Raw genomic sequence first — 12203 nt, 5'->3', positions numbered from 1 at the left:
GCAGACCTCAGCCTTACGCCCAAACACGTGAACCAGACAGAGGTGTCGGAGCAACGGGACCAGAGATCACCCCCAACACATGTACCCCCTCTGTCTTCCTTCCAACGTATGCAGCCCATCAGTGTCCCCACGATTAGTTCCCATACACATAGAATAGATGCACGAACGAGTCCATGGCCGCAGTATGACAATAGGCAGGACATCCATGCTCAACAAGAATACCAAAGGCCATACTTTCGCCCACCATCAGCTCAGAGTATTCCACCCAAGGATACTACAATGATTGATACATTGGATAGGATGATGGGTGAACTACAGCTGTTAAAGGAGCAGACACTGACAGCTAGTCGGCCAACCCCGCCATTCCCCAACAGTGCACCTTCCTTTGGGTTTGAACATCCACCTATCATTCCGCAACATTTGAAGCCTCCTTGGCAGGAGCAGTTTTCTGCTAGTGCTTATCCCAGTTTCCAGAGTCAAGCCCCCACCAACATCTGGAGCCAGCAGCCCGTCGCCGAGGTATCAAGACCTATCATAACATCATCGCAATATAAACCTCATCCATCCCCAGCCTACCAGCCACCACATGTAATGGCACAAGAGAAAACATACAGGGGTCCAACTCCAAGTATTCCCGATCTCATTAAGAAGGACCCAAGCGAGTTTGCCCGGTTAAAGATCGCACTTGACAATCTACTGCCACCGGATGGGACAGAGCTTTTCAAGTTTCAGATACTGATGGATCATTTGAAACTAGATGAAGCACGTCTCATAGCTGATGCATATCTCAATTCTCCATCCCCCTATACTGACACCATGGCAGCCCTATCGGAGAAGTTTGGTCAGCCCCACCAGTTAGCCCTCAGGAAGATTGCCGGTGTTATGGATGCACCGGACATTCGTCGCCGGGATGTGGAGGCTTTTGAAAGATTCGCACTGCAGATTCGGGCTCTCGTTGGTATGCTGAAGACCCTTGGTCCGGATGGCGAAGTGGAACTGAAATGTGGCTCTCATGTGGCACGGCTCCTCAGTAAGCTGCCAGCTGAAATGAGGTCTGAGTTCTGGAGACATATGTGTCGCCATCCAGGGGTAGTATACAACCTAACAGACTTTTCAGACTGGTTACAGCTGGAAACATGGTACCAAGATAGCAGTACCCAGCTTGGGGCTACAGGGCAGAAGGAGAGGGTCATCCAGAAAGCAGAGCGCCTGAGAGAGGCGAAGTCAGTCAAGCGCATGGCCACTATCCTGCATGGCTCAGAGAATCTGCCGACGAAGCAGCCTGTCGAGTCGGTGAGCAGCAAACCAGCTGTCCATAGCAAGAAGAAAGGCCCGCTGAAAGCTTACTGCCCCTACTGTGATACGGAGGACCATTATCTGAGTCAGTGCCCCATATTCCAGTCGTTTGATAAGGCTCAAATCTTAGACTGGATTAAGACAAACCAGCGTTGTTGGCGATGTGGCAGATCACATCAAGCAGCACAGTGCAATCTGAAGAAAGCTTGCAGCCTATGTCAAGGCAAACACCTTCAGATCCTGCATGAGGTCAACGCCAAGAGTGTGAAGGAAGGTACTTGCCTGGTGAGCTCTGCAACTGAAATACTCCACCTAGATAAACCTTCAGATTCTACCCGTGTTCTGCTTAAAGTGATTAGAGTTCTCCTGAGAAATGGTGACAAAACTCTGGACACTTATGCCATCCTGGATGATGGCTCTGACCGCACCATGCTGCTCTCCTCTGCAGCTCAGCAACTGGGCCTAACAGGCACACCTGAAGACCTCGCCCTGAGAACTATCCGTCAGGATATCCAAACGTTACATGGGGCCTGCGTTTCATTCACACTGTCCCCTATCATGCAGCCCCAGAAATCCTTCCACATAGCTAATGCCTTCACTGCCCAGCGGCTTGGCTTAGCTGAGCATTCATATCCAGTTACCATGCTCAAGAGAAGGTACCGACATCTGACGGACTTGCCCCTACAAACCTTCAGCAGAGTTTCACCCCTGTTGCTAATTGGGGCTGATCACCCACATCTCATAAACCCTATAGAGCCTGTGCGCTTTGGATCACCAGGAGGGCCAGCTGCGATGCGAACCCGACTAGGATGGACTCTGCAAGGGCCTGCAAAGTCGCTTGAGTCACAGTTAGAGTCTCAACAGTGTCTCTATACCTCCTGCAGCCCCCTATCTGTTGAACTCCAGAGGAATGTGGAGAAGCTGTGGCAAGTGGATGTTCTACCATATAAGAGTGAAAAGGAGGTGACAAGGTCGAAGGAGGATCATGAAGCCCTTCAGATATTGGAGGCCAGAACAAGGCGCGTGGAGGTTAAGGGAGTGCTCCGGTATGCCACACCCTTATTGAGGAGGAAGGATGCACCACTTTTTCAGGCCACCCAAGAGGCGACACTGCCCAGCCTGAGGAGTATGGAGAGACGTCTGAGCAAAGACCCAGTTAGGGCTGCTGCATATATGGACGAGATTGAAAGGTTGGTGACCTCTGGGTTCGTAGCCAAACTGCAACCGGAGGTTGCCTCTCAGAGCCAAGAGAGTTGCTACATACCTCATCACATGGTCCAGCACAATGGCAAGAATAGAGTGGTCTTTAATTGCTCTTTTCGACACAAGGGACTTAACCTGAACGAGTCCCTATTGCCTGGCCCTGTCCTGAGCCCTTCTCTGGTTGGAGTGCTCCTGCGCTTCAGAGAACACAGCATTGCCATCAGTGGTGACATAAAAGGGATGTTCCACCAGGTGTGCCTATTCCCGGAAGACAAACCGCTCCTGAGGTTTCTTTGGCGCAATATGAATCGGGATGAGCCCCCTCACAGCTATGAATGGCAAGTCCTTCCCTTTGGGACAACATGTAGTCCCTGCTGTGCCTCCTTTGCGCTACAGCGGCATGTCCTCCTGCATAGTGAACCAGGAGAGGAGGTGAGGTTCTCCATCGAACGGTGCTTCTATGTGGACAACTGTCTACAGAGTGTTTCATCGATTGAAGAAGCCCAGCAGTTGGTCAAGAAACTACGGCAGCTTCTGGCTTCCGGGGGTTTTGAAATTCGGCAGTGGGCTAGTAATAGGCCAGAAGTGATTAGTCATCTGCCATCCGAGGCACGGTCAGACAAACTGGAACTCTGGCTGTCACAGGACCGACAAGAAGCGCATGAATCAACCCTGGGACTGAACTGGAACTGTGAGACGGACACCCTCAGCCTCAAGCACCGACCCATTGACTATGGAGAGCCCACTATGAGGAACATATATCGAACCCTGGCTAGTCAGTACGACCCACTTGGGTTCATCATTCCCTTCACCACCAGGGCCAAGATTATTGTACAGCAACTCTGGGACAAGCATCGAGATTGGGATGACCCCCAGTTACCTCATGATTTGCTGCACCAGTGGAAGACATGGAAGGGGGAGTTGGTGCATTTATCAGAGTTAACATTGCCACGATGTTACACACTGCCGCACATGGATCTATCTGACGTTGCAAGAGAGGTACATATCTTTTGCGATGCATCAGAGCGAGCCTATGGCTCTGTGGCTTACCTGAGATCAGAAGATCATTATGGTAATGCGCAGCTGTCATTCCTCATGGCCAGATCACGGGTTGCTCCAAGGAAGCAGATATCTATTCCCAGACTCGAACTCTGCGCTGCACTCACTGGAGCCCAGCTCGCAAAGCTACTTCAGACAGAACTAACGTTCAAGGTGACCACATGTACGCTGTGGTCTGATTCAACCACTGTCCTCAACTGGTTGCATTCCACATCCTGCCATTTCAAGGTGTTTGTTGGCACCAGGATTACAGAAATTCAAGAGCTTACTAACCCCAAAGACTGGCGATATGTGGATTCTACAAGAAACCCAGCTGATGACATCACAAGGGGCAAAAGTCTCACTGAACTGGCCAGCCCAAATAGGTGGCCTCAAGGACCAGATTTCCTCCTCCTACCTCCTGACCAGTGGCCCTCCTGCCCATCGTTGGGTACATCAGACCCAGAGGATGGCATCGAGCTAAAACGCTCTGCCATATGTCATATGGCTAACACGACCCCGGGTAATCAAACCCCAGAGGCCCAGCGGTTCAACACATGGGCAGAATTAGTAGAAGCCACAGCTAAGGAGATTCAAAATGCAGCAATGCAGGGTGACCCAGCTGGGAGTAACTCATCTACTGCAGGGGCCTACACCGAGGCAGAGCAACAGATCTTGAGACAGATTCAGATGGACTGTTTCCCAGAGGACTACCACCTACTACAAGCAGGCAAACCTATACCGGCTAACAGTCGGCTGCTATGCCTAGCACCGCAGTATGATGCCAATCATAGACTGATCCGGGTTGGTGGCAGGCTGCGGCGAGCAGAGAGCCTTGATCTGTCTGTTGTACACCCTGTGGTCCTGGATCCCACCCATGTGTATACCAGACTACTTATTCAAGATGTGGATGCACGTCTCGGTCATCCTGGCCCAGAGAGAGTATTCGCTGAGCTTCGGCGGACTGTATGGATCCTGCGAGGTAGAGAGGCCGTTAAGCGGCACCAACATAGTTGCATGGATTGCCGTAGGTGGAGGGCAAACCCAGCTTCTCAGCAAATGGCTGACCTGCCACCTGCCCGCCTCAGGCTGTTCAAACCTGCCTTCTATTCGACTGGCATGGACTGCTTTGGTCCTTTCTGGATCAAGATAGGCAGACGCAGGGAGAAGCGATGGGGCATTTTGTTTAAGTGCCTCACTACTCGGGCCGTCCATATAGACCTCCTGACATCCATCGACACTGACTCCTTTCTGATGGCCTTCCGAAGGTTCATTGCGAGAAGAGGGAAACCGGCAGAAGTTTACTCGGATCAGGGGACAAACTTCAAAGGAGGGGAAAAGGAGCTCCAGCAGGCGTTCTCCATCATGAGTCCGGACCTCCAGCAGAAACTGGCTAAGCAGCAGGTTCGTTTCCGCTTCAACCCACCTGCAGCACCCCACTTTGGAGGCACTTGGGAAAGAGAAATCCGCTCTATCAAAAACGCCTTATACACCTCTGTCGGCTCTCAAACAGTGAGTGAGGAAGTACTCAGGACCGTTCTTACAGAAATCGAGGGTATCCTGAATGCCAAACCCCTAGGTTATGTTTCTGCTGATGTGGCTGACATCGATCCAGTGACCCCTAACTACTTGCTCATGGGGCGGCCTGACAGCTCCCTACCTCAGGTAGTGTATCCCGAAGAAGAAGCGCTAGGGAGGCGAAGATGGAGACATTCGCAAATCCTGGTGGACAGATTCTGGTCATCTTTCATCAGACACTATTTGCCTAATCTCCAAACTCGCATGAAGTGGCAGAGACCCATGGAGGACATAACAGAGGGAGCGGTTGTTCTGCTGGTGGATCCACAGCTACCCAGAGCATCATGGCAGATTGGGAGAGTGACGAAGATTCTTACTGGTTCTGATGGCCACACCAGAACAGCAGAGGTGAAGATACGTGACAAAACATACACCCGGCCTATAGTACGTCTGATTGTGCTTCCGGCGATCAAGGATGAGGATGACCAGGTGGGGGAGCCCTCGTCTGTATAAACAGCCTTTCCATGGGGCCAATTTGCACCGCAAATTGGGGGGCGGCTATGTTGGAAAGGCTGTCAGCTGTGTGGGGGGGCCCCCTTGTGGCGAGAGAGCACAGTTGCACTATTGAGCACATGTTCCAGTGATCAGAGTTGGAGCTAGCACATAGCAAGAGCCGCCTGGCAGACTGACTCTGCAGGGGGTGTCTACACACGGTGTGAGTTGTGTGCGTCGCTAAAGAACTGTGAGTAGACGTGGAGCCATGCCTGAAAAGGACAGTTTTAGTCTTTTATGCCAATTAGACATTTAGTGGATGTAGAAGTGCAATGTGTATCGACCTGTTCGCTATGTGGCTAGTTCATGCTACTAATGCTACCTGTTATGCTACATACCTGCTAGCTGTAAGCTAAACGATTTGGTGTTTGTGATATATTGTTGTTGGGTGTATTGGCAATCAATGTCATGTACTGTAAGGGTTTGGGAGTAGTGTATGAAACTCGTGCATGTAGATGTTCATATAGGAATTCCCATTTGTAGTTCTGGTTAGATTCGAAGAACGCTAATGCATCATAATTCATGACTTAGATGTTTATTACATTCAGTATTCTGTATATGTTCTGTTCACAGACCACACACACCCACACCCCTCACCACTCTGTAAGCCTGCGGTTGCATTACTGTGTTGCTGTACTGTGCTGTTAAGCTGAGGAATCACAGTAAAGACGGTATAACCTTTATCTGTGCGTCCTGTGTGTTCTGACCGACACCCCAAGGTGAACACCACTGCTATTCAGCCAACGCCTATACAGTCCTGGGTTCAACCCAAATTAACACTCAAACTTAAATGAGTCGTGGGCCACTGCTCATTGGAGGACCACTTTAGTCTTCAAGTAGTACAAAATCAAACAAGAAAACTCCCACAAATATTTCCAAAAATGTAGTGTTTCGTTTTTTCTTTTAATTTCAAATATTGTATAACAAAACTGCAAACGTGAAGTAGGGGTGAGGTGGGCTGCAAGTGGGCCCCAGGCCGCAAGTTTGAGACCCCTGCTTTAGAAGTTTACTGTTCCAATTTTGGGTGATGTACATTTTATCCCATAGATGGTGAAGCTTTTTTCTACTGCTCCCTTATTCCCATCTGATTTATTTTAAATACCAGATGTCCTTCCTGACACAACTCCAAAGGGATTTGGCGTGGACCACACTATAGAGTCACTACTCAATTTGAATTTAATGGCAGAAAAGCATCTCATATTTGACAGAGTGCCATTTTTACCACTGTGTAGCATCTCCTCTTTTAACAACAGTCTGTTAATGTCTCAGAACTGAGGAGACCAGCTGCTGGACGTCTGGGAGAGGAATGTTGTCTCATTCTTGACTGATATAGGATTCTGACTGCTCGGCACTGCTGGGTCTGACGATGATGATCCACCAAATGTTTTTAATAAGTTAAGTCTGGGCTTTGGGTCAGTTCAGCACTTTTCTACTATGAAGTCATGCTGTTCTAACAGATGCTGAACTTGCCTTACTGAAATTTGTAGTTCTTCCTGAAAATGAATGGCGGTGCATGTTGTTCGCAAACCTATATGCATCTTTCAGCGTTGACGGTACTTTTCCGTGTGCGAGCTGCCATCAGTCACTAATGAACCCTTATACTGTTAAAGATGCAGGATTTTGAACCGAGCACCAACAACAAGCCAGATGGTCTATCCTCTCTTTAGTTCAGAGGATACAGCATCCAAAATTTTTTAAAAACAATTACAAATTTAAATTTGTCTGACCACAGAACAGTATTTCACTTTGCCTCAATCCATGTTTGATGGGCTTTAGTCCAAAGAAGACAGTGGGATTTCTGTATTATCTTCACGACAGAGCTTTAACCTGCATTTTTGGATGGCGCTGCAAACTATGACCTGTTTCTGGAAGGGCTCCTGAGCCCACGTACTGATTTTCATGACAGAATCGTCTCTGTTTTTAATGCGGTGCTATCCAAGAGCCCAAAGATCACGTGCAGCCAGCATCAATTTTTGGCCTTGTCCTTTGCGCAACAGAGATTTCTCCAGAGTCTCTTTATAATATTCAAGATATTTACAATTTTATGTTCAGGAACATTATTCTAAAATCGTTCCACAGTTTGCAGATTGGTAAACCTCTGCACGTGTTTACTTCTGGGAAACTGCGTAAACTGTTGTACTTGAACCCAATCATGCTACTGACATGCTGCTAGCTGCAAAATTCATTTTTAAAGTAATATTTCCAAATATGTGACTCTATAATTAATTAGAGGTGAACACAAGGGTAACAGTGGAGAGGTGCAAGGTATTCAACGGTGCTTTCATAGTTTGAGGTAGCTTCCAGTAACATTCGGTAAACTTGGACAAAAAAAAAAAAAAGAAAAGAAAATATGAGCAAAACTTTTTTTTTTTTTTTTTTTTTTTAAACATCCAAAACACTCCAACGGTTTTGTGCACACATAATCTCACTGCAGTCTGTATGTACAGTGGCTTCTTACACACATAGAACATTTGTAATATACTTCAGATTATAATGCAGTATATCCTGCGTTAAATAAGCATTCAGTCTCTTACAGCTGCAGTAATGTTTGGCTCTTTCTTGTACATTTTTTAAGTCCCAGTTCAGCGATGCATCATTATGATTCTAGGAAAAAAAACGGGACATTCAGCTGACTAGCCTCCGGGACTCAAACCAGCTTTGTACGGTCAGTCTGATGGAGCCTCTGTCTGCTTGAGCTTTAACCCACTGATTAGCCGGAGACTCTACATTCATGTAGCCTGTAAGAAACACAGAACAGGGCACATAAAAGTAGGAGGAAAACAAAGCAGAGGCGGATTATGAACAGAACATTGTGTATGGGATTACTTGTTTTAGGATATGGCATTAACTGTGCCACAGGGAAGCGTTATAAAGAAGGTTACGAGCTTACCAGTAACGGTGGTGTGGCCTTCAGACGTGTTGTTTTCTACTCCATGGAGAACAACCTCTGGGCTGATATCCACCGACGTCCCACAAAGCCTCACCCCAGCTCTTAATGAGGACGGCACACGCACGCTCACCGCTCCTACGTAAGACACAGAACGAAGGAGAAAAACAATATGACTCAAAAGATGTAACAAAGAAAGTTGTGTCAAATAAAGACAAAGTTGTTCTTGTAATGTGTGTTTACCTTGCTGACTGTGAAGCTCAGCACTGCCACCGTCTCCCACGTAGACATCGATGCCTCCGCTGTCAGAGGAAACCTTCAGGAAGCTATTTGAACCATCTGAAAAAGCAAAGCCTCGGGTGTTTTGTTTTGCTTCCACTGACGGAGACCATATAAAGGGCAATGTGCAGTCGGTCGACTTGCTCACCTATAACTGTATCTCCACACGCGTTCTTCACAGTAGTCTCACCTTTAATTAATGAAAGCACATAATTAATGATAACACTTCTAAGACTGTAGATATCACAAGCCTGCAGCTCTAAGTCAACAAGATAATTGTTTCCATGCATGTGTTGGAGTTTGAGGCTCATCATTATCAGGAAGAAAAGGAAACGTCTGCATCAATGGTGCATTTTTCTTACTACACATCACAAAGCTCTGATCTCATCTTGACTTTGAAGAATTAGTCTTCTTAAAACTACATTGTTTCATAGCTTTTCAGAAACGAGTAACAAGCTGGATAAGCGGATAAATTACAACCACATTGCAGTTAAAATCACCTCTGCTTCGAGCCCGGGATTCCAGACATACCAAAGTCCTGCTTTACCAAGCAAGTAACATAAAGCAGCTGAGTACAAAATGTGCTGCAATGTAATATAGTGTGCAAAAAATAGCAACCTCTTTGTGTCTGTGAAGGTTCTCAGTCATCTCTTTGTGCAGATTTACCCATTTTCTGTTACTTTAGATTATTATTGCCTGTGTGTTAACCTGCCAACAGTATTTTAACACTCAGGTCGGTTCTATTTGTTCCAATTTCACACACTGTTGGGATCAATAGCTGGCAATGAGATCTTCATTTGATATTTTTATCCACTGGCAAAAAATATATACATTTACTTAAAAACTAAACTATCATAATCTAAACAATCTAATGTGTAGTAGAGTCTAAGTATTTAATTGCTTATTGGCTCACTTTGCATTGGACTCTGGCTTTCGTAATAACCACACATGTAATTTCATTAAGCTACAAGTTTTTATTAAAAATGAATGATGGACGCTCGCTTTTGCTCACCGTGCACGTGCCCTAGGTTCACTCTCCCCGAACGGGATGAGATGCAGGTGGACTCCGCGTAGATGGCTTTGACCTTCAGAGGGCCGTGCTCTGTTGACACATTCATCTTGGTGCCCTGGAGCTTCTTGACATCCACTGCCTGTAAACGTACAACTGATCACTACACAGGGATGTACACGATGTATAATCGCAGCTTTTTTGATGTTGTTTGTTTTAAGTAATAGCCACAAAAAAAAAAAAAAAAGGAAAACATGAAACTCAACACTGCTAACGTGTATTTCAGGGTACTGCTGCCCCCTAATGACTGCTGAGTATAAGGACTAACACATAGAAATAACAGTCATCCTTACACTGTCTCCCCCAGTGCTGATGACCACGTTGCCATTGATTGTGCCCACACCTGTAACATGCCCTTCGTGGGATTGCACCTCAACCTGATGAGCCTGAAATAAGACAGGAAAAGATGAGAAAGGGCGCTCTTTTCAGGATGCTCACAGTTTGCATAGAGAAGACAGATGATTTGAAATAACAGTAAAGGGACAACTGACACTGAACAAAGGTGGTGGCCTACAACATAAACTGCCAGCTACCTGTGATCCAGTCTTGAGATGTCTTTCCAACAACTTGTACCTTGACCGGTGTGACCTTAATGACTCACAGGACAATTTTCAGGACTACCTCCAAAGGGTGTAACTTCAGGTATTTTGACGTAAAAAAGACTAATTATACTGTGAGCCATTTCAAGTATTACATTAGTAATTTAAGTAGTGCATAATTTCCAGGATTGTTAAAAAAACAAGTCCTCATGACATATTTTATATGTAAGGCAAGGCAAGTTTATTTATATAGCAATTCAATTCAACAGCAAAGTGATTCAAAGGGTTTTACAGAGACATTAAAAAACAAAAACAAATAAGAACCATAAATAAAAGAGGACAGCTGAATAGCGGAGCATGCATGATGCACATCAATATAATGGATCATGCAAAATGTAAAAAGGCAAGGTGAAGCCACTACAATATAAAGGTGCAGGGCATTTACAGTGTAAGATGGGGAAATTTTGTTTGTCTTTTCACTAAAATACCCAGAAACTACACATTACTTAAAACTGCTTGGAGTATAATTATTTCTTCGTTCCTGTATAAACTTGAATTTTGAATCTTGAATTTTAAATGCATCGTAATTTCAGGTAAAATACATGGAAAATCAGTTTAATTGAATTACAACCTGATTCACAGGCCAGTGAAGAAGTCCACTTGCCTTCAGCTCAAGTGTTTAAGGATCAACAGTCACAGTCAGTAAATGTTTTGATAGATGAAGGTCAGGGCCGAGCTGTTTTAGCAGAAGAGTGTGTGGTTTGGCTTTGTCTTTGTAACATAAGCAGGCTGGAGAAAGACATAGTGTGGGTAAATTGCTCCAACAAGTAGGACCGACTAATTGCAGGCCTGACATGTGTTGCCAACACCCACCTTGACAGAGTGCAGCAGGCAGTTCCCCTTTTCTGTTCGCACCTTGCAGATATCACACTCCATATTCTTAACTTGCACGCTTCCCTTTCCTTGAGTAGTAATGAAGAGATCTGACAAAATTTCACATACAGAAATTATTCAAAGACGCAGAGCGCAGAATCACTTTAGAGTGGATCCCCTGTCATAGACACACTCACTGCTTTTGAGGGGTGCAGACATTTCGATGGACACGTCGCTGTCCACCGTCTCAGCGGATATTAGGAGCTCTTTGCTCCGGTCATCATAGTGGACCTTTAACCGGTCCAGACTGACTTCCTGCTCCTTGTCTGGCCCGTGGACTGTTATGAAGGCTCGATCAGCCTCGGGGTAGGTGTGCGGGTCCAGCGGGTGGATGGATATGTTGCAGCCTATCTGTGCGCGCACCGTGGTGAAGGGGCTCACTGACAGATCCCACCGCCTCAGAGGCTGCTTCACCTCTTCATGAGCAGGAGACTTTAGAGGGGCAGAGAACGAGAGCGAGCGTGGAGTGTGCAGAGGACACCGGGTGGGTGTGAGAGTCTTGGGGCTGACCGTCAGGGACCAGCAGCGGAGAAGCCCGACAGACCCCCGCTGACCTGCTGATCCCCAAAACATCTCGGTAAATCAACTAATCCACGCCTGACTGTAGCCACAAGACACACTATAAACACGCCATTCACTCGAGATCCGCGCAAGCACGGTTTCAAGACAAAACGTTTCCGGTATGACATTTCAGATTAAAAGCTTCATGAAAAATATGTGCACAAGAGATCCTAAAAACTGTATATACTGTGTTTACAGCACCTCGGTAATAGCTCTTTCAACACTAAACTCTTATTCATTTACCTTTCTGTGCAATATGTTTATGTTATAAGCAGAAACACTTGTCCTGAGGTTTGCAGTGAGAAAGTGCTTCGTTATGGGTTCAGAA

The 12203-nt window shown here is 46.4% G+C and overlaps 1 protein-coding gene across 1 annotated transcript; it reads right to left on the bottom strand.

Annotated features, from left to right (window-relative positions):
• Positions 1 to 7979: 7979 nt before the first annotated feature.
• On the bottom strand, positions 7980 to 12002 carry fam185a (family with sequence similarity 185 member A). Its single transcript, XM_026176244.1, has 8 exons — positions 11452 to 12002; positions 11255 to 11364; positions 10136 to 10228; positions 9786 to 9924; positions 8922 to 8963; positions 8738 to 8833; positions 8498 to 8632; positions 7980 to 8345 (listed from the first exon to the last, which is right to left on the bottom strand). Exons 1-8 carry the CDS (start codon positions 11885 to 11887, stop codon positions 8233 to 8235), a joined length of 1164 nt encoding a protein of 387 aa, XP_026032029.1. The 5' UTR covers positions 11888 to 12002; the 3' UTR covers positions 7980 to 8232.
• Between the last annotated feature and the right edge of the window lie 201 nt (positions 12003 to 12203).

The sequence above is a fragment of the Astatotilapia calliptera genome, chromosome 7 (assembly GCF_900246225.1).
Source record: "Astatotilapia calliptera chromosome 7, fAstCal1.2, whole genome shotgun sequence".
Taxonomy (NCBI): domain Eukaryota; kingdom Metazoa; phylum Chordata; class Actinopteri; order Cichliformes; family Cichlidae; genus Astatotilapia; species Astatotilapia calliptera.
This window is presented reverse-complemented; position numbering and strand designations above follow the sequence as displayed.